Source organism: Fusarium oxysporum, chromosome 5, assembly GCF_000149955.1.
Source record: "Fusarium oxysporum f. sp. lycopersici 4287 chromosome 5, whole genome shotgun sequence".
Classification (NCBI taxonomy): domain Eukaryota; kingdom Fungi; phylum Ascomycota; class Sordariomycetes; order Hypocreales; family Nectriaceae; genus Fusarium; species Fusarium oxysporum.
In genome coordinates this window covers 418083-443046 of record NC_030990.1, presented here as the reverse complement: position 1 = coordinate 443046, position 24964 = coordinate 418083, and the positions used below count along the sequence as shown (strand labels likewise).

General features: G+C 49.0%; 13 protein-coding genes and 1 non-coding gene across 15 annotated transcripts; 5 read left to right on the top strand and 9 right to left on the bottom strand.

Annotated features, from left to right (window-relative positions):
- Positions 1-2790: 2790 nt before the first annotated feature.
- Positions 2791-5430, bottom strand: FOXG_21886 (uncharacterized protein). Its single transcript, XM_018402259.1, has 2 exons — positions 4842-5430; positions 2791-4786 (listed from the first exon to the last, which is right to left on the bottom strand). The coding sequence occupies exons 1-2, from the start codon at positions 4955-4957 to the stop codon at positions 3670-3672; spliced, it is 1233 nt and encodes a 410-aa protein (XP_018255275.1). The 5' UTR covers positions 4958-5430; the 3' UTR covers positions 2791-3669.
- FOXG_15336 (uncharacterized protein) lies at positions 2812-3600 on the top strand. The gene has a single exon (XM_018395422.1). The coding sequence runs from the start codon at positions 2830-2832 to the stop codon at positions 3268-3270; it is 441 nt and encodes a 146-aa protein (XP_018255276.1). The 5' UTR covers positions 2812-2829; the 3' UTR covers positions 3271-3600.
- A 267-nt stretch (positions 5431-5697) lies between the features above and the next one.
- Positions 5698-5813, bottom strand: FOXG_21885. The gene has a single exon (XR_001936428.1). It is a non-coding gene; the product is annotated as a 5S ribosomal RNA (ribosomal RNA).
- Positions 5814-6395: 582 nt separating this feature from the next.
- FOXG_15334 (uncharacterized protein) lies at positions 6396-6800 on the bottom strand (the record flags this gene model as incomplete). The annotated part of the gene is made up of 2 exons (XM_018395421.1): positions 6396-6518; positions 6582-6800. 2 exons carry the CDS (start codon positions 6798-6800, stop codon positions 6396-6398), a joined length of 342 nt encoding a protein of 113 aa, XP_018255274.1.
- A 511-nt stretch (positions 6801-7311) lies between these two features.
- On the bottom strand, positions 7312-8181 carry FOXG_15333 (uncharacterized protein; the record flags this gene model as incomplete). Its single annotated transcript, XM_018395420.1, has 3 exons — positions 7312-7857; positions 7906-8065; positions 8111-8181. 3 exons carry the CDS (start codon positions 8179-8181, stop codon positions 7312-7314), a joined length of 777 nt encoding a protein of 258 aa, XP_018255273.1.
- Positions 8182-9212: 1031 nt separating this feature from the next.
- FOXG_15332 (uncharacterized protein) lies at positions 9213-10467 on the top strand. Its single transcript, XM_018395419.1, has one exon. It carries the CDS (start codon positions 9289-9291, stop codon positions 10351-10353), a length of 1065 nt encoding a protein of 354 aa, XP_018255272.1. The 5' UTR covers positions 9213-9288; the 3' UTR covers positions 10354-10467.
- A 1195-nt stretch (positions 10468-11662) lies between these two features.
- Positions 11663-13157, top strand: FOXG_15331 (uncharacterized protein; the record flags this gene model as incomplete). The annotated part of the gene is made up of 10 exons (XM_018395418.1): positions 11663-11782; positions 11836-11975; positions 12023-12064; positions 12115-12181; positions 12237-12264; positions 12313-12325; positions 12383-12472; positions 12545-12719; positions 12758-12877; positions 12927-13157. The coding sequence occupies 10 exons, from the start codon at positions 11663-11665 to the stop codon at positions 13155-13157; spliced, it is 1026 nt and encodes a 341-aa protein (XP_018255271.1).
- A 721-nt stretch (positions 13158-13878) lies between these two features.
- Positions 13879-15498, bottom strand: FOXG_15330 (uncharacterized protein). Of its 2 annotated transcripts, XM_018395416.1 has the most exons (4): positions 15329-15498; positions 14942-15280; positions 14573-14793; positions 13879-14500 (listed from the first exon to the last, which is right to left on the bottom strand). In XM_018395416.1, exons 1-4 carry the CDS (start codon positions 15400-15402, stop codon positions 14076-14078), a joined length of 1059 nt encoding a protein of 352 aa, XP_018255269.1. In that variant the 5' UTR covers positions 15403-15498; the 3' UTR covers positions 13879-14075. The 2 variants fall into 2 exon arrangements, with proteins under 2 accessions (XP_018255269.1, XP_018255270.1); XM_018395417.1 differs by having other exon boundaries at positions 13879-14793.
- A 762-nt stretch (positions 15499-16260) lies between these two features.
- FOXG_15329 (uncharacterized protein) lies at positions 16261-17807 on the top strand. Its single transcript, XM_018395415.1, has one exon. It carries the CDS (start codon positions 16385-16387, stop codon positions 17663-17665), a length of 1281 nt encoding a protein of 426 aa, XP_018255268.1. The 5' UTR covers positions 16261-16384; the 3' UTR covers positions 17666-17807.
- Positions 17808-18318: 511 nt separating this feature from the next.
- On the bottom strand, positions 18319-19190 carry FOXG_21884 (uncharacterized protein; the record flags this gene model as incomplete). Its single annotated transcript, XM_018402258.1, has 3 exons — positions 18319-19046; positions 19100-19137; positions 19186-19190. 3 exons carry the CDS (start codon positions 19188-19190, stop codon positions 18319-18321), a joined length of 771 nt encoding a protein of 256 aa, XP_018255267.1.
- A 31-nt stretch (positions 19191-19221) lies between these two features.
- FOXG_15328 (uncharacterized protein) lies at positions 19222-20220 on the top strand (the record flags this gene model as incomplete). The annotated part of the gene is made up of 2 exons (XM_018395414.1): positions 19222-19279; positions 19340-20220. The coding sequence occupies 2 exons, from the start codon at positions 19222-19224 to the stop codon at positions 20218-20220; spliced, it is 939 nt and encodes a 312-aa protein (XP_018255266.1).
- A 32-nt stretch (positions 20221-20252) lies between these two features.
- FOXG_15327 (uncharacterized protein) lies at positions 20253-21248 on the bottom strand. The gene has a single exon (XM_018395413.1). The coding sequence runs from the start codon at positions 21214-21216 to the stop codon at positions 20311-20313; it is 906 nt and encodes a 301-aa protein (XP_018255265.1). The 5' UTR covers positions 21217-21248; the 3' UTR covers positions 20253-20310.
- Positions 21249-21741: 493 nt separating this feature from the next.
- Positions 21742-22444, bottom strand: FOXG_15326 (uncharacterized protein). Its single transcript, XM_018395412.1, has one exon. The coding sequence runs from the start codon at positions 22350-22352 to the stop codon at positions 21987-21989; it is 366 nt and encodes a 121-aa protein (XP_018255264.1). The 5' UTR covers positions 22353-22444; the 3' UTR covers positions 21742-21986.
- A 938-nt stretch (positions 22445-23382) lies between these two features.
- Positions 23383-24824, bottom strand: FOXG_15325 (uncharacterized protein; the record flags this gene model as incomplete). Its single annotated transcript, XM_018395411.1, has 4 exons — positions 23383-23812; positions 23876-24459; positions 24512-24618; positions 24674-24824. The coding sequence occupies 4 exons, from the start codon at positions 24822-24824 to the stop codon at positions 23383-23385; spliced, it is 1272 nt and encodes a 423-aa protein (XP_018255263.1).
- Positions 24825-24964: the final 140 nt, after the last annotated feature.

Sequence of the window (24964 nt, the reverse complement as noted above, 5' to 3'; positions counted from 1 at the left end):
GCCACGGGCATGGCGGCCTATCTCGCTGCTCTCCTGCCTTGGCAAGGGACTAGAGCGACTGATTGCACGCCGCCTAGCCTGGGCAGCCGTTTACTACAGCGTCCTTCACCCGCAACAAGCTGGAGCGCTTCCCAAGAGGTCTGCGACAGACCTGGTGACAGCTCTGATCCATGATATCGAAGAAGCATTTGCACGCAAGAAGGTGGCGACTCTAGTCACAATGGATGTCCAAGGTGCTTTTGACACTGTCATGCGCAACAGGCTCGTCCTGCGCCTTCGTGAGCAAGGCTGGCCTGACTATTTGGCTCGTTGGGCCGGCTCCTTCATGAGCGGCCGGTCTGCGCGTGTCAGGTACCAGGATACCGTCACGCCCTCTTCTCCCCTTCAGTGCGGGCTCCCTCAGGGATCGCCGGTATCGCCGATACTCTTCCTACTCTATACTGAGCCAATCTATCGACTAGGCAATCCCTGGGGTCGCTTCGGCTATGCAGATGACACTGCCATCCTGTCTATAGGCGACACAGTAGATGAGACTACTGCCATGGCATCCAGCTCCATCGCAGAGATGGTGCGTTGGGGCGCGGCAAACGGCGTCTCCTTCGACCCAAAGAAGACCGAAGTAATGCACTTCTCCCGCAGTAAGCTCAGCACCGCGCCGGCAGTACGTCACGGCGATGTCGAGAAACACCCCGAGCTAGCTCTGCGCTGGCTTGGCATTTGGCTCGACAGCAGACTATCATTCCGCGTCCACGTCGAGAAGTGGGCGGCGAAGGCAAAGGCCGTCGCCTACCACTTGCGAGGACTCACCAACACAATACATGGCCCTCTTCCGAGTGCCGTGCGAGGTGCCGTCAGAGCTTGTGTTGAGCCGGTGCTACTCCACGGATCTGAAGCGTGGTACCCGGGCACCAACAGGCCGCGGTGGAGCCAGCCCAACAAAGACACACCGTCTAGTAACCAGCATCTCATACAGAGAATGAACAAAGCCTTGAATCAATCCATGAGAGCTATAGTGCCCGTCTGGAAAACGACACCCATCACCATCTTGCACAGAGAAAGTGGGATACCACCAGTCGATCAACTGCTCGAAGCCAGACGACTCAGGTTCTCCGCACGACTCAAATCACTCGACGACACCCATCCTCTTGTGAGAAGAGCGGCGCCACCGCGTCAGCCTACTTACCATGATCTCATCAAGCGCAAATACCAAGCACAAGCAGAAAGCAGCTTTAGAACACGTCTCCGACGCACAGACGAGCTTCTCGGGCAGTGCGCGCGTCCCAAGCTCATCCAGAAACGCTTCCAACAAGAACAGATACCACCACTACAGACTGCATCGAAAGAGAAGACAGCTGAGGCTTTCCTCCGCTGGGTCAAGTCACTCGACCCGCTCACCTTGGTCGTCTACTCGGACGGCTCTCTGTCCGAGAAAGGGGTTGCAAGCTACGGCTTCACCATTCACCAGGACGACTTGCCCATCTTTGATGGATCGGATCGCCTTGGACCTGCTGAGGTCTTCGACGCTGAAGCTACCGGGGCGTTGGAGGGCCTCAAGGCTGCCCTAAACCTGCGAGAATCAGCAACACAAAACATTTTCATCTGCCTAGATAACCTGGCGGCCGCCACGTGCCTGCAAGGCACACCATCCGACTCCTCTCAACACATCTTTCTCGAGTTCCAGGCTCTGGTGACATCGCATGGAGCCGTCCAGGTCCGTTGGGTACCAGGACACACTGACATCCCTGGCAACGAACAGGCCGACAAACTGGCAAAAGCAGCATCATCACTCCCTGAGCCCGAAGGTGCTCGCTCAACGTTGGCTTACCTACGAAGGATCGCAAGACAAAAACCGAAGGACACATTCAAGGCATGGTGGTCCGCTTCCGCTCCTGAGCAGTACAAGAGACTCAATCTCAAGGCGACTATAGGCTGCCCGCCGGAGCTATCACTCCCGCGTGTAGCCTTGCACCATCTGCTGGCAGCGAGATCCCTCCATGGAGACTTCGCTGCATACCACGAGAGGTTCGACCACGACGATGCACGCCTAGTCTGCTCATGCGGCCGACGCAAAGCACCGGATCACATCTTCTACTGCAGAAAGGTGCCACCGCGCCATCGGATGAGGCTCGCACCCTCACCGAATGCAGCGGTCAACCTTACAATGGGAAGAGACTTCACCAAATTTGTCGACTTGTCCAAGAACAGCGCGTTCTTTGGAAAGATTTGTCCTCGCTATTAGGCGACCGCGACCCGAGAGGCACTCGCAACTCTCCTTCCCTCTTTATCCTTTCACATTTCCTTTGTCACCTTTCTCTCTCATACATATTCATGGCCGGGTGAAGGGCGTTGCTGCGCCCTTCATCTGGCCGAGAACATTTGAGGCAGTCCCGAGCTGCCGCGTGCACAAGCTGATCTCAGCTTCTCTGACATCAGGACTGATGAACGGCTGCAATTTTGCAGCCACGCCTGGTCATCCCGCTGACGGGTAACAGGCTCGGTACGATGCGCCATTTGTGCCGATGATATGCTGGATAGTGTGTAATCTGTCGACGCGTTCGTAGAAATTGGATTTCAAGGGGGGTGTCTAATTTCGCGTCGCGAATGATAATCCCCCGTAACCAATGGCTTTCTGTACTTAGCGTTTAGATAGATCCGATTTTCCCTAGCCCAGCACGTCCTGTGCCCCATTAGGGGACTTTCGGGGCCTACGGCCCCCCGGACGAAAAATATACATAACATAACATAACATATTGACCCAAATTTGCTCTCAATCACTTTTTTTCTACGTCTCAAAACCCCTACCACCAACACCTGAGTTACACCTTCAAAATGACGACACAAAACCCTCCTCCAGAAACACCAGCACTCCCTCCTAACGTAATAATCTTCACCCCTAAATCACCTTCATCCGTCAACGCCCTCCTCAACGCGCGGATCTTCACCCGCCTCGTCGCCAGCTCATCCTGCACGCCCGCCAAACTAGCAGCCGTCAAGAAATATCCCGGTGTGCAAGAAGATTTCTGTCTCATCCACCGCAACGCTGTGCTCATCTTTGACGGAGGTGACGATGAGGATGTGCATCATGAGCATTTCAGAGTGATTTGTCTTGCACTCAAAGAGCATGATATTGGCCTCGATGTTGCGGGCTGTATACATGACGCCACGGATGCGCTTGCGGCGGGGTTTCAGCTTGATAAGTTGAATGATAAGGCGGCTTTGGTTATTGATCTTGTCGTGGAGGAGGATAGTGATGAGGATTCGGATGCTTGAGAGCCATGGTATGGGAGCATACACTGCGGTTATTGGCAAAAAGAGGGCTCGAGAAGAGCCATGAGTTGAAGTCTTCGACAAGGGAAGAATCGCCCGGATAATCAATGAAACTCATTCTGGACACTCAAGATCCTAGCTCATATTGGCGGGTCACTATTCGTCGATAGCTTCAGGAAGGCTAACTTTCTGACGAGGACTATTGGCTAGGGATAGAGGTAGTCACTAACAATGAGATTGGGGGTCCTATTATTAGACTTCTATACAAGAGTTTATACCCTCGTATCGCCGACTTATAGTAATGATGATCAGAACCGTACACTCATACCAAACGAGATACATTTCTCATCCAAGGCAGTGAATTCAAACCCTGACCTCATCACCAATTGGTCTACATGCACCTCATTCAGACATGTTCACATCATCAATCCACCACAGGATAACCCAGTTTGCCAATGCCAAAATCGTCAACACCCATAAAGGCAATCCCACAAGATGATGAGCAAGACCCCATCCAAGCAACGTTCCACCAACCGTAGGTCCCATAATCCGAGCAGCACTCGAAATACTCGATGCCAAACCATGCACCGTGCCCAACAAATTTGGATTTGGCGCCGAGTCATTGACAAGCATCATAGTAGCAGGGTTCACAAACGTTCGAGACAGTACCTGTAGACTCAGAACTGCAGATAGACAGGTCCATACCAGAGCATTATTATCTGGCAGAAGAACCAGGTATGGGAGGAGGAAGTATGCAATAATGCTCAGTGGAAGAAAAGCACTGTATGAAGCCTTTACGCCCAGTTTGCCGATGAGTCTGGGGTATATAAAGAGTTGAAGCGGGATGCCGATGGTCCCGATGATTGTGTTGGCTAAGCCCATTCTCTCGCTTGACAAGCCTAGACCACCGGTGAAGCGGAAAGGTAGATGGAAATCTGTAGAGTCTGCTTTAGGAGTGGGCAAAAGACTGAATAAGATGGAGTTGAATGCCGAGACGTGAAGTGATTGTAGAAAGCGCTGTAGCATGTTGAGACAGACGTTCTTTGTCAACACATCTCGGAACGGAGGACGAGTCTTGCTGTATGCTTTAGCTGGTCTTGAACTTTCCCCGGATTCTTGGTCGGCATCATGATCCATCAACTCCTCAGACGGATCCTCAATATTGATAGCGCTGTAAAGATGCTCATTCTTCTTCCGTCGAAGGATGATTCGTAGGAGAAGTTTTCCGAGTCTACGTCCAGGATCCGGTCGATGTCGGAGATGCGAATGCGTTTCATCGAGGCCAAGAATGACCAGAAAGAACGCTGACATCAAGATCGAGAAGCAGAAGAGGTTTGGAAGTGCGTAGGGGAACTTTTCGAGCCATTGCACGCCCTTCTCTCCGCCAAATAGAGAACCTGGGCCAAAGATGCGAGGAAGAGTGTGAACGGGATCAGCCATGAAACCTGTCAACAGAGGTCCGATGATGACTCCGACGTTGAAGCACATCGGCAATAGGAGAAAGGCTCGCGTTTTATGCCTGCAGATATTAGCATCAGCTTATAGAAAATTCGACATAAGGACATTCAACTCACCGCTTCTCAGGAACAATTTCAGAAACCATCGTCCTCAAAACCCCGATATTCCCATTCAACGCACCCGCACAAAAGCGAAAGAAGAACGCCACGCCAAGCGACCTCGAAAAGCCCATCCCCAGCGCCGACAAAGACGAGCCCCCAAGTCCAATCAACAAAACCCTCTTCCTCCCCCAGTCTCGGATGGTCAGCCGCTCTCCCCCACCACATAGACGTAAGACACTGAGCCGCAGCAAATGTAGCAGTGATATAACCCATCTGCTTCGGAATTTCCGAAGGATCAATATCGGGATTGAACCATTGGAGCTGAAAGAAGAGATATGAAGCCAGGGAGCGCTCGCTGAGGGGTTCTGCGAGACGCGCGAGGAGGATCACGGCGAGTTGGCCTTTGTTTGGGAGGGAGGACCATGATACGGGTGGTTTTGGGGGTGGAGGGGATTGTGGTGAGGGACTGCGAGAGAGGAGAGGTGTTTCGTCTGATTCTGAGATTTGAGGGCTCTGAGGCCTGGAGGATGGTTTTGGGGTCATGATTGGAGGTGCATGTGTATGTCTTTGATGCCAAGATGAAAGTGGTGGGTGAGAATGAGAGAAAAAACGTTGGCCGATGACGGAAGTGGAGAAGTCGGCGTTAGTGTATAACCTCGCATCAGCGTGGATCCACCAGATCAGATAAGATATAGATCACACACTAACGCGATTCTCAAGGAAAACGAATGCCAGGGCAGCATGATGTGGTTGACGATTGTATCGTTGATTAAAAATATGTGTTGTCGCTCCCATAGGCGCCCCTTGAGGGGCTCACCGAGTCACGACCAAGTAGATAGAGCAAAAAAGATAATTGCAGCAATCGTCAAAAGACATACAACAGCGGGGATTCGCTGGTCGTCACCGACCCAACTACTAATCCGCCCCTTACCAGCTTATCTATGGGAGAGCGGACGGGATCCCGAGTTCTCTGATAGGTATGGTCGTATGTACCAGCCATATCACTGTCAGGACCTATGTCAAGTCTTTTCCTAGCTGACTGTACACTTAAAGCCATCACCGCGATAACGGGACTGACAGGCATGTGAGAACAGGGAGTCAACATATCTCTGAAGTCTGACAGATCCTGTTCGCGTCGGTAGCAGCCCTGTCAATTTTAGTTGCGACTCGGGCTGATTGATGAACTAGTAGACGGGCTTGATAAAGAAAACTTTGAACCTGCATAATGAGAAGGGATGTAAGTGGATGCTATGCGAGTTCAAGCAAGTGCGACAGCCTCTCGAAGGGCTAGAATTATATCAGGTAAAGATGATCATGGTGTTGGTTGATTAATTCCAGAGGAAAGGTAGTAAAGCCACGAGGTTCCTGTACACAAGAACCCACCTTATACAATGATCAGAAACAGAATGTTTTATTCGAAACTCTTCTTAAGCTTATACACCAATACTCTCTCTCAATCTTGTTACAAGTTAATCCCTCGCCTAACATAAATTCTAGCTAACCAAGTATCTTGATTCTGATATACTAGTTAATATACATACCGAATCGACTCAGAATAAGTAACTTACCTCACTCAATATCTTCAGGAGTGTCATCCTCGCCTTCAACCTCCGGAATGACATCCGTAGTAGACCCTTGCCAGAGAAATATCCCCAGCCCAGCAGTACCGAGAACTACAAGGACCTTCAAAATCTAGGCCGTTAAAGCTCCATACTCTATCACCCAGCTCGCTATCCACTGCATGCATGGCGTGACCAGCGCACGACGTTCCTGTTCCAAGTCTGGATTGACAGAATAAATCACCGCAAGGATCGCTAATAGCGTAAGAGTCAATATGATGGCCACGAATACTTGGAGGAAGGCAAGAAAGACAGCGATGTTTTTGGTCGTGCGGAGGACTTCGAAACCAGCGGCCACGAGCGGCGTGACTTGATCGAATGCCGCGTGGACTTGTTTTGAATATGGCATACCCATGGTGACTGTTTGTGGCACGTCCAAGGTAGATGGTTATGGCTATGGGATGCGAGAATGAAGCATTAATTGCCGGCTCTTGAAAGCCTGAAAGATGTTGGTTTCTGACATCATCGTGTGATGTCAGAGTGGCGAGGAGTAAGGTCGCTGACGTTGGTTGTTCTGGAAAAACCATAGGAACACTAATAGACAACACCTGAAAATTACAACAAGACGGATTTCCCCACTTCACTCTATTATTGTCGAGTGATGATGACCTTCTAGTTATTACTACAATTAACAAGTTTGCTCAATGATAACGGGTATTCCAATGCATTCGTCAAGTTTCACCGGTCTTCTACTATAAAATTGAGTTTTAATAATCGAATCTCTTGAAGCAGATGTAACACTTTGACTTCAAGGCTAAGGGCTAAGCTGTATGCTAAAGAAAAGGGTTTATGCACAGCTCCTGGCCGACACACTCGATAACCATTATATCTAGTCTTATTTCATTTCACATCTAATTGAAAAGCTCCTAGACCTGCTTAATCTCACTACCCCGAACGCTCTTACAACCTCGGGCGAAAAAGCCTTGCTGTTCACCGCCTATCTCATCAGGGACCTGGGATCTCTCAGAGCACCACCTCCAAGACCAACCCTCCAAGCCAGCTTTCTCAAATGCAGTCTTGACCTCCATCTCAGTAAAGCCCATTTTTGACATGGTATGGTTAGACAACTCTTTAGCCATAGTGGCTTCAGGGCAGCCACTCTCTGAGGAAGCGACCAAGTCGATGATTAGGAGGACGCCACCAGGACGAAGCTTTTCGCTCAGCTTTTGAATCATAGCTGCGTAGTCCTGTACGTGATGGAGAGCCATACACATGGCAATGAGATCAAAGTCGTTGAACTCTGGAGTGCTGAGTTCTGGGGAAGGCGATGCTTCGGGATTCATCAAGTCTCCGTGTATAGCTCTCATTTTGTCCGTACTAAACCCGCAGAGTTCCGCAAGCACGTTGTATTGCTCAACCATCTTGGAGGAGATGTCAATACCTCGGACAGTGGACACATATGGGGCGAGTGCCTGTTATGATCAGCTGCTATCACTAGTTCCAGAGAAGGGAGAACTGACACGAGAAGCAACACCGTTGCCGCAGGCATAGTCAAGCATTTTGTTTCCTTCAGGCCTTTCGGGAATACCAATCCAGTCAATCTTCTCGCGGAGCTCGTCAGATATCTGATTACATAGCCGCTGAATCCATGGGTGCTTGAACACTTCAGCGGCGACTTGGCTGTTGATGTTAGCCCGTGGCTGGCCTTGAATTCCGGCCACTTACTCGAAATGCTCTTTGTTCTTCTCTCCAAGGGCCTTGGCCTCGTCACTGATGATACTAGTCTTGTCGCCCATGACTGGCAATATGTCTCTTAGAGTCAGGCTGCAAGGGATTCAAGGTGAAGAAGAAGTGAAGAGAATGATGAAAGATTAAGACTGAAGTAAAAAAAATATTGAACTTTGGCAAATAAGCTTATATATATCAGATGTGTTCAGCTGGAGCAAAAGTCTCCGGATAGTATGTCTCCGCAAAGTTTCCGTGGAGACAAAAAAGCGATAGGGGGTTTTGTTAACCTTCAAGGTTCATAGCATTACTAATAATAGAGATGCGAGTATAATGGTGGGAGCTCTTGATGAAACCAGTTATATTGGTTGATGAGTCTGAGAGACTGATATTCTTCAATACCGAGTCTGACATGGTCTGGACTAGTAGGCATTCATTTCCATCCACCGGTATCATGAAGAGGGTATCAACAAGAAATATTCATGTTATAAACCACATGAGACTCTGACTTTTCATTAATCGTCTCGAGGACAAATTAATACAAGTGTTCCCATCAGGACACGCCTCCAAGATCATAGGTATTCAGGACTAGTGGGTCGCTGATAGAAAGATGGCCTATCCCGTACAAGCATAGTGAAGAGGCGTAGATGGCGCATCACTGATTTAGGTTCAGAGAGTAATAATTAAGTTCTCGTACTCTATCATCCAAAGGTTACTACTCAAGTGCACAGACTCGAGTACCAGGTTCATCCTGTCGCTATCCATGCCTTAGTAACGCCACGAACTCCCATACAGATTTAGCTGCCAACTGCCGACCGATACTGCCAATAAATATCAGATCATCGAATGACGGAATCAGTCGTCTAAATGTAGCACATATCAGTGGAGGCCGCTCAGCTGACCCTTCGACCGTGCCCAGTATCAGCATCAACGCTAGCATTCAGAACCAACTCGCAGTACCACAAATCGGTCCAAGTGGGTCTTTCGCACTTACAACCTCTGCTGGTCCGATTGCTTGACTCGATTATATAATCGGCAGTTGGAAATCTGGAAACACCGAGGTCAGGTATCTCAACTTTCTCTTATAAACGAGCTCATAAAACACAACTCAGACATCCAATTATTTCTCAGCCCAAAACCTTATCTACCTCGTAAACCTTACACCACGTTTTATCAAAATGACTGTTGCGAATACTACCAAAGCACTCTTCATCGACACAGATAACAATCCCAAAGTCATCGAAAGACAAGGCCTCCCGAAACCAAGCACTGGAGAATTGCTTATCAAAGTTCTATACTCGGGGGTTAATCCTGCCGACATCAAGCATGCAACCTTCCTAGGAATGAACAATACAGTTATTGGCCATGACTTTAGCGGTCAAGTCCTGGAAACTACAAAGCCCAACTCTGTTTACAAGCTTGGAGATGTTGTAGCGGGATACACGCCCGCAGGTCTTCATCAGCCCATTCATTACGGCGCTCATCAAGCTTACATCACATGCCCGGAAGATATGCTGTTCAAGGTCCCCGACTACCTGCCTTTACCCGACGCAGCGAGTTTGACTGTTGTTGCCATGACGGCCGCTGATGCTATATACAACCTTTTCAAATTCTCTCTTCCTACGGAGAACGAAAAGCTCGCCTGCAAGGTTCCGTTTCTGCTCTGGGGAGCAACAGGTTCCGTTGGGTACTGCACCCTTCAATTCGCCGTCGCAAGTGGCGTGTCTCCCATTTTTGTCACTGCAAATCCAGCGCAATTTGAACACCTCCGATCTCTCGGAGTCGAACATCTATTCGACTACAAGGACGAGAACGTCCACGAGTCTATCGCCAAAACTCTGCGTGACTTGGGCTTTGACAAGTTCTTATACGCATTTGATGCAGCAGGGGCTCCCGGTTCAGGCGACCAGGTACTGCGAGCAGCAGCAGACGACACCATTCTTGCTTCGACGGTCATACGGGATAACAAACGCTTCAAGATGCCAGTTGCCGCGAGCAGAATTGACTTTGTCATTCAACCTCCTGGCGCTCCACATCCCATTTCTCTTCCCGCGCGACCTGCGGACCATGCTAGAGCTTGGAAGGCTTTGAACTGGGCTATTGAGAACTATGGAAAGAAATTCCGCTTGCCACCGGTCCGTGTCGTGGAAGATACTGCTGAGAATGCGTTGGAAGAGATTAAGCGTTTCGTCAAGCAAGGTGGAGGATTTTCCAAAGTTTCAATCAAGCAACCACTAGCATAGTTATTTGCAGCCTTAGATGCAGTTTTATGTTATGTGTTTACTCGAGTTAATTTAATTTGTTCAACATGTTGCTCTTTTTTATGATCTACGTCTATGTGGTTTATTTTCCCAGCCTTAGAAAAGATGTATCATCTCTCAGCGCTCCCGCAAAGCCACCAACTCATCGTGACAAGCATCGCAGTACTCCTAGACGACATCGGGATGCAAGAACTTGGATTGATGACGCGTCTATGCTTTTAAGTGGTTCGTTCCCTGTTCCATGAGTACAGTGATGGGACTTCGGGCCTGCCAGAGCCTTGCCGAGGCCCTGCCGAGGACGCAACCCAGATCCTGTTGGCATACAGCCACTAACTTCAGGTTTCTAGTCTAACAAGCCAATGAGCCCAAGAGCGCTAAGTAGATGCAACTGTGTTATTAACTATTTAACCTTTAGGGGAATTATAAACCGTGCCTCACATCTTCCTGGCCTTTTGTATCAGGTTCCTCACGATGCAAACCTGGATAGTTCTCATCTTCTCGGCATTTCCAGTGCTTATGTCACTAAGGAAGTATCTAATCCCATACTGAGACACTAGTCAGAGCGAAGGTTCTGAAGGTCGTCGTCAACACTCATTGTTGTACTGTACCCTCACCCCCTTGAACCTCGGAGGACCATGCATCCGCTCGCTTTCCATGATCAGGGAGTCAATCAATGGATATGGAAAGACATGGCGCACTTTAGATAAAGGATTTGCGCCTAGGAAAGTTTTATACCAGCCTGCGGAACAGATATTGATACAACATCACGCGACGCTGTGGCTACTGTGATGGGCGGCTCTCTATCTCTTCATCCATTTTCGCCATCTGGCACTGCTCCCAAGTAAATTCATGAACATATTAATATAACAAAGGGACAAAGAGGTCAAAGCTGGGCTTGCTTTATCACTGCTTGCCTCAAAAGTATTACTCCTAGTCATGTTGACATTGATCAAACTGAGTAGCGCACAAGGAAATGCAATTCAATGCCTCCATGGCAAATAACATTCCTCGCATGTTACACCTGTGCAAGAAAAATAACTCAGTCGCATATAACATGATGTTTAATCTTTACATCGGGCCAGTTTTCCGGCATATGCATATGTGTTGCAAGGATAAAAGCCAAACAATTGGCCAACACTCCACTGTTGTTGGTTGAACACATATTGATACATCAACAAACATGGATTATCGAACTTTTGACTCCGCAGTCCGAGCTGAAATGTCATGATCAGTTACTCAGACCACCAGTGCGCTCTCAATTCTTTTCATTCTTCGAAATTCCGCAACCAAGATGTCGTCGCCTGCTCGCAAGAAGCGTGCGGATTCAGGTTCGGCTGGTTCAACGCCACCACGTGTAGACCCCGCGGAAAGCGGTCTTCTACCACCAGAGCATTGGTCACAATCACCAGAGGTGAGCTTTGGAATGCGGTGAAGTTGCTGTCGCTTACTTGGGCTGTTTCAAAGGAGGAAAACACGGCAGAGGATGGCGACTCAGCTGTGCTTGAGAATGCTAGCTCAACTGCGTCCTTAACATCCAGTATTCTTCAGTATAGAACCATCAATGGGAGGGCATACCAGAGTGAGCGGGGAAATCCTGAGTACTGGTGAGTTATAGCGGAGAGGCATGGTTATCACGACTGACTGTGAGAAGGGGTCCTATCGACGATACTGGCCAAGAGGCAATGGATATCAAGTAAGTTTGGGGATATGCATTGGAGTCTAGTTGATGGTCTTGATATCTAGTCATCATGTACTCACCCTCTTACTGGGCGACAAGCTGCACCTGGCACCCGTGCCAGACGATATTCAGGTAAGGTGGACCGGCACGAATGTAATGAGGTATGCTGAATAACATGGTATTTCAGACTGCTGTGGACATTGGAACGGGAACTGGTAAGTACCTTATACGAGTACTGGCCAGCGTAACTGACAATACGATAGGAATCTGGGCCATGTAAGCTCACGCTACCCCAAACAACCGTAGAGTACTGCAGGCTCACACGAACCTAAGGGAGTTCGCCGACAAGTTCCCCAATGCTTCCGTCATCGGTACTGACCTCGCGCCGATCCAGCCTGGCTGGATCCCTCCTAATTTGGAGTTGTAAGCCTTTGCAATTAGTCCACGGTATCTCCATCCATTTGGCACTAACGTTGATCTACGGCAGTCAGATAGAAGACTGCACTCAACAGTGGACTTTCCAACCCACTCCTTTGACTACATTCATATGCGCTGGCTCGTTGGCAGCATCGCAGACTGGAAGTCTCTGTTCAAGGAATCCTACAAGTGCCTCAAACCAGGAGCTACATCGAAAGCTATGAGCCATCATCACGCGTCGAAAGCGACGACGGTAAAGTTCTGCCAGGCAGTGCGCTAAGCCAGTGGGAGAAGTTCTTCGTTGAAGGTGGACGTAAGATAGGACGACCGTTTACGATATTTGAAGAAAACATCCAGAGAGAAGGAATGAGAGAAGCAGGGTTTGTGAACATTGAAGAGCGGGACTTCAAGGTAGGTCGTTTCCCCATGCTAGAGTTAGTACTGATTAACGTTGTGACAGAATCCTGTTGGAGGATGGCCGAAGGATCCAAAGCAGCGAAGTGCTGGGCAGTACATGCAGGCTGCTTTCGAACAAGACGCACAAGGAACTGTTCTTCACATGGCAACTGCGCTGGGATGGACCGAGGAAGAAGTCACTGTCTTCATCTCGCATTTTAGACATGAGATTCGATCACCCAAGATTCACTCGTATTTCAGACAGAAGGTTGTTTGGGGGCGAAAGCCTCTTTAGAGATGGACTATAGGTTTTAGTGATTATCTTAGGGTTATTGAAACTTCCTCTCCTTATTGATTGAAAAGGAAATCAATATTCTATTGCTACTTATCAGTCCATAACTAGAAGGAGAGCATCCAATCCAATTTGGGAGCCCACATGATATCACTCAAATCGATATCCACAAAGAAGCTTTCATCACCAGGGGTAAGGATTTGAACGAATTCTCAAGTCTCGGGAACCTCGCCGTGATCTTATGCGATACCTTGCTACCGATGCCTTGCATTTTTCGCATTCTGTAAGAATTGTTGTAACTCGACTTTTGTCTCAGTAGCTCCCTCAACCAGCGCCTCATGTGAGTCCAGAATTTCGAAAGCCTGTGTGACAACACCACAGAACTCGGACACGAAGCCAAAGTATACTTAAGTCCATTGCCATTCCCAGAACTAAGTTGCTACCATCTTGAGCTGAACTGCCCCTTTTTTCTAGAGCCATGTCCCTCAAGTCCTGGAGCATCACGGTACCTTTGATAAGGTAGCAAAGAGAGAGACCAACCAGCTCAGCAGATTCTCAATCAACCCTCTAAGCAAGACGAGAGTATCTTATCCCCTTGTTCTAGATTGTTTAGTAGCAAGCTTGCACATGAATTGGCTTTGTCACGGGCATTCAACAGGGTTTGCCATTGATTACTGAGTAGACAGTCAAGATATGCCAGTTGTCAAAATGGATGTAGATGGATGCCGAAGATGGAAGATTGGTGCAGATGCAGAGTTAGGTAGCTTTACACGGGCGTTTAGAAAAATGTAATAATTAATTTCGTATATTAAAAACGCAGTAGCAGCCAATCTCAACCTCATGGTGATTCACATCGCACGTCCCCAGTCACACCCATATGAGTGATCACACTTGATAGAGCTTACAATCCAGAACCCGCATTTAATGTCCTCTGTATGCCCCATCATACCCTGCCGCAGCCCGATCATCGACCCTCTGATAATCAGCAGGTAACTCAACCAGGTTCTGCGCATGCATCTCATGTGTCCTCTCGTCATGCAACTCATATCTCGTCTCTTCATTAGGTTTCCCCGCATCGCTATCCGTCAATTGCTGCGAAGACTTTCTGTTCTTCCTTCGTAGCACAAGCCAAGCGGCAAGCCCTATTGCTCCAAGCCCTCCAATGACAGATCCGACCGCGATTCCCGCCTTGGCACCGGTGCTCAGGGAGCCTGTTGACGGGGTTGTCGAAGGGGTTGTCGAGGACGATTCAGCCGAGGATGTCGAGGAGGACGCAGATGAGGACGCAGACGAGGATGTCGAATCGCAGGAACCGTATTCAGCTTGGCATCCAGTGCTACAATAGTCTTTTCAAGAGAGCTGAGTTAGCATTGTTGGACTGTGTATGGGACACACGTCCTTTTCGCGGGGTCACTTGCCCGAGGTCCCGCCACAGTACCCCTTTGCCGAACAGCAATCGCCAAACGTGCTGTCTTTGCAGGTGGCATTGATATCCGAGTTGGATCCGCAGTTTCCGTCAATAGATATAGCGCCAAGGCTCGTTGATGACGCCGCCGTCGAGGTTGAAGTCTTGTCAGATGTTGCGGTTGTCGTGGAGGACTCGTCACCGGATGAACAAGTACCGAACATACTTTGGCACCTGTCGATATCTCGATGTCAGTGACGTCTAAAAGAGTGCTGGAGAACCTGACGCTGGCGATGCCGTCTGGATTGACTACACGCCCGCTTGGCTAGAAGCCAAGGGTAACACCGCTCTTGTCGGATCAAAAACACTAGATTGCACTCACCCGGCACCACAATAGGTTGCATTCTTGCCGCAGTATCCCTTCTCAGAGCAGCAGTCTCCATACGTGCTCCCTTCACATGTGATATTGCTCGTGGACGTCGCACCACATGATCCCGAAGTGCTCACAAGCTGCCCATCAGCACTCGACGAGCAGCTACCAAAGGCTTCTTGACATCCTTCCGAACAGTACGCGGAAGTCTTGCCGCAGAATCCTTTTTCGGAGCAGCAGTTACCGAAAGTGGATGTGAGGCATGTTGCGTTAGTTTCGGAATTAGAACCACAGTTGCCGTCTTTGCTAGTGGGATTTTTTGCGCGCGGTAGTAGGACGGGAGAGGATGAGCTGGGACCAGTTAGGGGGAAGTTAGGGCAGGAGGTCCGTGTAGCTTACAGTCCAAAGTTGAAGGGGAACGAGGCTGAGGCTAGAGAAAGTATGCAGAGAAAGTACAGCAGGGAGAGCTCCATGGCGACGACGAGTCGCTGGTTTGGCTCTGGCAAAGGCAAACGACGCAGAGGAATTCCCCCTCGGCGTCCTAGCAGGGCACAATGCCTTTATGTGGGCTCACTCTTCAAAACGACCCTTGCAAAAGCGCTGAGGTTAATTTGATAATCTCCCTGCTCCACCGAGTCCACTCCCCCCAAGCTTCATTTGCCCCATAGGGCTAGACCAAAGTACCTAACAATAGACTCTTCCCCCCAAGAGAAGAGAACGTGAGCGGGCCGGCCCGATATCGCGCCCATTCAAGTGTTCTCATCTTCTAAAGCAAGACGCCGGCTTCAAGTCAGTTAACTTGTCCAAATAGCTAACTGGAAGCCCAAATGATGTTGTAGCGCAGACAGTTGCACCGTGATGTGTCTGTCCAGCTAAGCTAAGAATGGGTATATTTTTCAACAGGGGATATTCATGTCAGGAGCAAGGTCATGGTTTCTCATCCAGGGTGTAGAAGACGCCTAGCTCTTCTTTGCCATTGCGCCGTCTTAAATTCAGGAGAGACCTGCAAGAGACCAATTGCATCGAAAGCCGTTGTCTGGGATAGGCCCTGAAAGTTTGGCGCATGCTTACGGTGGAGAAGGATCACTGGGGACTGAGGTTCGAGCTCCTTGACAACCAATCAAAGCAAGTGATGGAGTCGAAGCTTTTGGACCCCAAGCGCGGTTTGACCGCTTTAAGCGCGGCACGGTTCTCTATCAGTAACGATCGCCTTACCGGTTCTTTTAGTCCTGCGAGCTAAAAAAGCATCCTCGCGGCACATGAAATATTTCAAGATCTTGGCGTCAGCGTTATTTTAGATGTGGAGATAGTATTTATTAGTAGGGCTTAGTGTTGAGACGGTCAAATGTCTCCGACGTGGCGACTGGGACTTTGTAGAATGGGACATATAATAGGCTTAAGAAGATTCGAGCCTAGCAATCAGATCTTCTGTCCCTGCTTCAAGTATCTTCGACCATGTTAGCCTCTTTCCCTCATGTTGTCGGCCGTCTGGCCCTGGTTCTTGGACTTCTACCCAACCTTGTCCTCGCCCAGTGCGGTCCTGACAACGATGGAGCCCGCTGCCCTTTGAACGTCTGCTGTTCCTCGGCCGGATACTGCGGAACAACGAGTGTCTACTGCAGCGACGGTTGTCAGTCAGCGTACGGGAGCTGCTCTGTACCTACGGTTCCCTCTTGCTCTACTGACGGTAAGACGGCAACCAACGGCCGTCGCGTTGGCTACTGGCGCGTACAGCAGGCTTGGGACCGGTCTTGCGATGTCGTCCTTCCCTCCCAGATCCAGACCAACGGATTGACCCATCTTGTCTTGGCGTTTGCCGATTTCGACTCTAGCAATTTCGCAGTGGGCGCTCAGAACTCTCAAGACGTTACCTACTATAAGCAGTTCACCGCTTTGCAGAGCAGCTCACTGCAAACGTGGATTGCCATTGGTGGCGGCAGTTTCTCTACCGAAACTTGGTCTTCTATGGCAGCCTCATCGAGCTCCCGATCTGCGTTCATCTCGTCTCTCAAATCCTTCATGGAGACCAACTCCTTCCAAGGCGTTGACCTTGACTGGGAATTTCCGACAACCTCGAACGCCGATGCAGAAAACCTGGTCTCCCTCGTCCGGGAGCTTCGAGAAGCCTTTGGAAAAGATTTTGGCATCTCAGCGGCGCTGCCAGCGGACTGGGGTAGCATCCAGGGCTTCAATCCTGCCGGTATGGCCAAATATGTCGACTTCTTCAACTTCATGGCCTACGATCTACACGGCTGGGGCATTGACTCTGAACCAGCCAAGAACACTGTGACCTACCAGGCGAGCATAGTTGATATCGCCAACAACCTCATGCCACTGTGGGCGAACCAGACCGATCCGTCGCTCATCAACCTCGGCATCCCCTTGTACGGCCGCGGGTATACCCTCTCCTCCTCTGGTTGCAAAGAAGCTGGCTGTGCTGCCTCGGGGCCAAGTGAAGAGGGTTCTTGTGTCAAAGATCCAACGGGCGTCATGGTGCTAAGTGATATCAAAAAGGCCATATCGGCCAATCAAGCCACCGTCGAGCTTGACAGCAAGGCTATGCAGAAGTATGCGACTTGGGGAAGTGATCAGTGGATAGGCTATGACGACGCTGATACGTTAGCACTGAAGATGGCATGGGCTGATGGATTGTGCTTAGGCGGCGCTGTATTCTGGGCGCTCGATAACAACGGCGGTGCGTGGGGTGGTAAAAGTAAAAGCCCCTGCCGGGCGTAAGGACTAGTGGCATCTACCTACTATCGAGGCTTCTACAGCATCTCCCTATACTGTAATACTCCTAATACTTTAATATTACCCCCGCCTTCAGCAGCAGTATATGAGACTTCCTTTTAAAGGTCGTTTTTTGCCACGAGGGGACAAAGATCCCATAGTTGCCAGATCCACCGAAGTCCTAGTAGATCGAGGCGTGTATGAACAACCTCAGATTTAGCGCCAAGTTGCGATCTAGCCAAGCTGCGGGAGGTGTAACGTTCAATATACGCCATCACTTGGGTAATGGCCAATGGGATATAACCTAGAGTACGAAGATGAGCGGCGACATCTTCATGAAAACCTCACTGCAGCTTGTCGCGGAGAAGCTAAAGGGTTTGGACGTCATCTATAGTTAAATTCAGACGTTATCATGACCTAAAATACGTCTAGTTCACGAATCCTGACTACACATTCCTCTATCCATGAACCTTAGCCGCTAGTAGAAGCCCTTCAGTCAGCTATGTCATTTCATCTGATGTTAGCTCAGAGGAGCTGATGGAAGATGCCAGTAAAACCAAATTTCTCATTGAACAATGCCTACTGCAATATAGCTGTACACATATAAGTAAACAGCATCTGCCATATTCTAATATTCCCATAATAACCAACTTTGATTCTTAAAAGCTATTGGCACTGACCACAAGATCAGTAATAGCTGTATCTACATCACCAACATGGTCATTAAGCCCTGCAGCTACCTTCTTTTGCTCCTTATCCTTAATCCTAATGCTTATCACCTTTAATTTCTGGCAGTATTCTTGGAGGCTAGATACTAAAAGCTTGACGGTGTTCAGTGTCATGGACTGGGACGCGACGTCCATTGCAAGATAAACCTTCTGTGTGAGGCAGAGGCTGACTGGCGATATCTGTGCCTGAAAAACTTCCAGGAGGGAAAACTTATGGCCGTCCACTTGAACAACCCCGTATTGAGCCCTGGTATCAAAATGACGAGACATCCAGAGGTTCCAATCTGAGACACAGTCATTTGCCTTTTTGAGTGCTTCGTCGATGTTGGGCATAGCCTTAGCAAGCCTCTCGGCGTCTTTGTCATCCTTCTTCGCTATGGTATCAAGGACTGCTTCAAAGGCGCGCGCTCCGGCTTCGAGCAATGATAGCTCAACAGCCTCCTTAGCAACCCATTTCCCGAACGCCTGTGCGCACTGCCAGAAGGTCCTGTTCGCTGCCACTGCTTCGATGACTTCAGGTGCCACCGCCTCAACGGCACCTTCGGTCGCAGCAGCCCCTGTACCCTCGGCGACTACGGTAGCCGATGCTTTGCCAGCTGCTATTTCTGTTGCCGTAGCTTCCCCTGCCGCGGTTGTTGCAACTTCGGCACCAATTGCTTCTTTAGCAATAATGGCTGATGATGTCTATGGCAATACTCGAGGATCAATATACCTATGGCCCGGAAGTTATAAAATTCCTTGTGCTCTTTGCTCAAAGATTAAGAACATCAATCAACTCTTTATCTTTCCTATCCAAACTACATCCAGAGACCCAAAACTCCAATACTACTCAATATGTCTAACATTCCTCGCATCGATGTTCACCACCATATCATTCCTCCCCAGCTAGAAGGTAAGTTTCTCTCAACTCGTCACCTCTGAGAAAATTCCATCTAATTCAAGCAACTTCTAGGAGTCGGGGCTGGTCTAAAAGGCATAAAAGTCCCATCATGGAGCGTTCAAAGTGACAGGGCCTTCAACCAGACACACAGCATCACCTCTGCCATATACTCCGTCAGCACTCCGGGAGTCACCCACATCGCTGATCCTGAAGAGAGCGCCAGGGTTGCTCGCGCCATGAATGAATATTCCGCCAGTCTGCGAGATGCAAACCCGATGAATGGATTCTTTGCGACAGTCCCGTCTCTGCAGCACACGGTTCTTGTACTCGAGGAACTACGCTACGCTTTTGATGCTCTGAAGGCAGATGGAGTCATCTTGTTCACCAGCTATGCTACTCCTCAGGGATATCTTGGACATCCCGAATACGTTCCCATCTGGGAAGAGCTGAATCGCCGCAAGGCTATTATCTTTGTTCACCCCATCAACAACATTGCGGCTGTCTACTTTGACGACCGCCTTCCAATGCCCGCTTTTGATTGGCCACACGGAACAGGCCGTACCGCCATGGACATGATCCTCAACAGACGTCTTGAGCAGTTTCCCGATGTCAAGATCATTCTGTCGCATGCTGGCGGAACACTCGCTGCGCTTGTCCAAAGAGCCACAATGATAGCCATGCCTGAATTTGGAGACATCATGAGCGCCGAGGATATCGTTCAACAGGCGAAGCAATTTTACTTCGATGCGGCGCTTTCGGGAAGTCAAGAGGTCTTTCCTATGATACTGAGCTTCGCCAAGCCGGGGCATTTGCTTTTTGGCAGTGACTTTCCGCATGCGCCTGAGAAACTAAGCAAGGGCTTTACTAAATTTGTTGATACTTTTCCATTGGAAGATAAGAAGAATAGGAATATTTACTATGAAGCGGCTTTAAAGCTGTTTCCGAGACTCTAGGGAAGTCTTTCATAATTAGGATTTAGGGATGAGGTAGATATTGGTTTCTTGAATAGTCCAGGGCAAGCTTATAAAGACAAAATCTTTAATCTAAACGCAGTTCCATTTACTGGACTCCTTCAGCCAAGACGCAAAGCTCTGCAGTCCAGGCTCCTGTGCCCTCAAAGTCTCTATATCCGCCTTCCAACCCGCATTTCTAAACCATTCAAAGCTCTTTGAGGCATCTTTCACCATCCATAGAACGGGGTATGCTACAACTTTGTATGTCTGGGGTAGCTCCTCTCCAACCACTTCTCGGAAGATCTCTTGTAGCTCAGAAAAGCTCAACTCATCACCCGCCAAAGCCGTTGCCTTTCCCACCCAAGCATCTGGGTTCAAAAGTGCTTTTGCTGCAAACACACCAATGTCATGTGTGCTAATCAACTGCATCTTTCGATCTCTTGGCATTCCCTCTGCCCAAAGGGACGCCATCATCTGACCAAAGAAACCAGGGTTATAGCTATCCATAAAACCAGTTGGTCTCAGGATGGTCCATCGTTTGTTGTTCTCTTTGCATAGTTCCCGCAGTCGGAGCTCAATGCGGTGCTTGGCGGCAAAATGAGGAATCTCAGTTGGTTGCGACCAGCTAGTCTCGTCGCCACCACGATCCACACTAGAGAAGACGATGTGATCTACTGATGGATGCGACGATGCTGCTTCAATGAGAGGGAGTGCTTGTGCCTCATCATTTGGCGGAACTGTAACTACGAAGATCGATGATATGGTTGGGTGTTGGTCGAAGATGGGCTGCGGCGTCTGGGTATCTCCTTGCACAAGGGTAATTGCTGGATACTCTGCTTGGAGAGATTGAGCCTTTGGCGATTCAATAGATCTTGTCAACGCAAGGACTCTGGTGTCTTCATGTCCAGGCGAGCTGCTAAGGGTCTTGTATAGGGCGTCGATGGTGGCTTTGCCTTGTTGGCCAGTAGCCCCGACGATGAGAATATTTCGCGTCATTTTTAATTGTTGTTACCGAAAATTGTGGTTGTTGTGGATTGTTATATTTTTCGTTTATCGGTTTGCGACGAGGCTGATATATCAGCTGCGGAGACTTTTCGGTGGCTTTCTGCCTTGCTTACCAGCATGGCGCAGCGCTCGGTGGCTGACAAGAAGCACTAAAGCGATGATCTGCGAAAAGCCAAATTTAGCTCACTCCCATTCCCATTACACGTAGTTATAGTCCCGGCATAAGTAGATCTTATGCCGAAACGTCGCCAGGTGAATGCTGGCCAGACAATCTGTAGCGCTACGTGTAGTCCTCTGATCAGCTGCTACGACATATTCCAATTTCAAGTTCAATTTCTTTGCAACGCTGTCTAGGGTGCTTCTTGTATCCTTGTTCCATGAGCCACTGGTTTGAACGAGGAGTCAATCGTAGAGTGTAGGTATGTCAATTTCAATCCCATCTCCGCTCCTGGGTTAGTGGACGAGGCGAAGATGAGCCCGATGGCACTGATGGTTTCGAGCTGTTCCTGATACCATGCAAGAATAAAATGAATTCTATCGAAGAAAGTACCGCAATCATACCATACCATTGAGTCTAATTACAGTCATGACAAAGCCTTCTACATCCCGACTGTTACCCAGTGACCCAAGAGATATAACGAAACAGAAGAAGAAGACCAAAAAATAACACAGTCCTTCTCAACCCTGTAAAGTAGTCCAATCTGATTCCAGAACAGACTGCCATATCACTAGGCCAGTAAGTTGGCAAATTTGCCCTCACACTACAGAGGGCACTCCTGGGCGACCTTGTCAGGGTCGGCGCAGTGGTACAGCGCGTTAGGGCAGCAGACTTGGCCGACAGGGCAGAAATAAGAGTCTCCGCACTTGGGACCGAAAGTTTGAATGGGCGGAGATGCTGCAATAGTGATGGTGGGTTGCTCGCGGTGCCGAAGTTTTGCTTGGACTTGGGGTAGAGCAGGACATTCCTCAAAGCACCCGATTTCAAGATCTCCGTTGACAAGGACCTCGCAGCATTTGGGCTTGTCTGCAGGGCAGACTGAGTCACCACACTTAATAGGGTATTTCTGGGGAAGGGCAGTTGCAGCGCCGCTGAGAGCAATGGCGACAATGATGTTGTTGAAGAGCATGATGAAGAGTTATGCAATCGCTGTTGCGGGAACGATGGCGAGGTAGGGAAGAAGAAATAAATATGTCTTGGATTGTGGTGTTTGTGTGATTGAGAGTTGTCGAGTTGATCCATTTGGTACTGGGGATTTGATCAATGGTATTTATATTCGATAATGGCAATATTAGAATTGCGAGACGTTCGCGATATCGGTCATTGAAGGTCTACGAAACGACAATCGGCATCAACCGTAAATGCTCCAAGCTAAAGGACCGAATATGTGAATGATGTTAACTAGAGCCCAAATTAGCTACAACAGGCTATAAAAGGTAACAGGATAGTATTTAAAGTTTCATAAGACCACCACTATCGTATTAATTGCCGGGGTGGCCAGTACCTGCGTATTGTAGCGTTGCATCGGGGCCATTCTTCTGGGTTGTTGTGGTGAAGTCCGTGTTGGAATCGTTGTTGCAGCCACTGACGTGAGACAATTGGAACCACTTCACATGAAACGGCTTACCTGCGTTTGGCTCACTTTTATTTAATAGTATACATCAGAACAGTAAAGCCCTAGAACTTGAATTATGCACCGGTTGTAATCGCCATGCTCAATGACTTTTCTGTATAGACATGGACTATAGTTCCACAGCCATAATGCTGATGACCTAGGAAGATTTGGATTATCGGGAATTGGTACTGCTGGCAGTAGCGTAGGTCACAAGACGGCATTTACCGAGTGGCGCTCCCTTGGAGGTGATAGTACTACTTCTTGATTGGCTCTTCCTTAGAGATTGGCTCTTCCTTAGAGGTTCTTAGCTGCAACGTTTCTACTTGCAGCCTCCCAATCGCAACGTTGTCGACGCAGCGACGCTCTAACCCATTCAAAGTAGAGGTTTCTAGCGTGGAACGAAGGTCCGAACTTCTATCTATTTATGGATGCTTACATTGACTGTAGACTGGATTTATCAATGACCTGGCGGTTCTAATGGGTAGTGGCGATAACCACCCCCCTACCTGCTTTCTATCAACATCATTCTATAGTAGATGAGATATTATACTTTCTCCCACAGCCTACCCTTACTTATGTACAGCCTCGCAGCGACATATAACGCCGTTCCGGCACCAAGCATACAGCCCGCGAAAAGTTGAAGCTTCCAATAGCTCCCGTCTGCACTTGAGATCAAAGCTCCCCCAATTGGGCTGCCAGTAAGGGCAGCCACAGACATGAACGCGTACATGGTCCCAGAACGGGTGCCAATTTCTTCAAGGTTTGAGATGTGCGCTACCAAGGCAGGGCTGATGGCTGTGTACGTGCCGGAACTAAATCCGAACAAGGCGGCGAAAGCGATGGCTGACTCATGGCTATGCCCTGGCAGCCACAATGCCAGCATAAAGATCGTTGAAAGAGTCGCGGCTACTATTGACACGTTGAAGCTGCCAACCTTATCTGCTATATATCCTGGCAGAATACGCCCGATTCCACTGTTGCTGTCAGCATCATGTTGCCAGAGATCTGAAGCTCAAACCTCTGTGGATAAAACTCACCTTGATGCATTGAAGATCGAGACTAGATACCCTGCCATATTGTTTGATAGGCCGACATGTTCACCGTAGGTTACCATGAAAGTAATGGGAATAAACATTCCCATGGAGTAGAAGAAGCCCGCCAACGAGGTAAGCACAAAAGAGAGCGATGTAAAAGGCCGGAGATAAGCTATGATACCAGCCTCCTTCGGCTGAGGTGCAATTCGTGATCGGACTGTTAAATTCGTCACGACAAGCAAACCAAATAAGAGAAAAGCGCAAACACGCATCGTCCACCCAAACCCAATACGTGGTATCAAGCGATTAACCACAATAGGCAGAATTGTACCACCGAGACTAGAGCCGCTAGCGGTGATTCCCAATGCCAGAGCACGCTTTTGTCGGAACCAAGTTGTGACACAGCTGAATGACGGATACAGAACCATGGCTGCACCTAGAGGACTGCAGATCGCCTGGGACAAGATGAACTGGTAGTACTCGGACGATATCGATGCCATCATCAACCCAAATACGTGCAGCAGTGTACCAGTAAAGAGAAGGTAGTGCGGACCGAAGTTGTCAAATGCTCGCCCCACGAAAGGTCCCTGAGCAATAGCTTAAGCACACGCGACATGAAAGAACTCAGTCATGACCTACAGTAATGAACATCATAAACATCGACAAGGCTGGTATCCATGAGACATTGCTGGGTGACAAGTCTCGCAACTGATTTGCTTCGTAGTACCCTTGAAAGAGGCCAACGCCTGTCCTCATGGTTAGTTATTTGGTGTCGCAGCAAGATGGGGAAGATGCTCGTACAGTTGGTCCATCCAAAACTGACGAAAAGCCCAAAAAAGGCCCCCACGACAACGGACCATGCTTTCAACCCTCCATCTGGGAAGTCGGCACTAGGCTTGGGTTGCTCGGGGTTCGGCTCTTCACCCCTCGCCTTTTCGGTGTCTGGGTCCATCGTAGTTCTACCAATTTTCGTATTTAGAAGTCAGTTAGAAAGGGCTTGTTTGATGAAGATATAGGCGCAATTTATAGTAGGAGATGAAGATTGAGGTAAGTCGCATGAGTCACTGCAAAGCTTGCAGGGAGAATGCACCG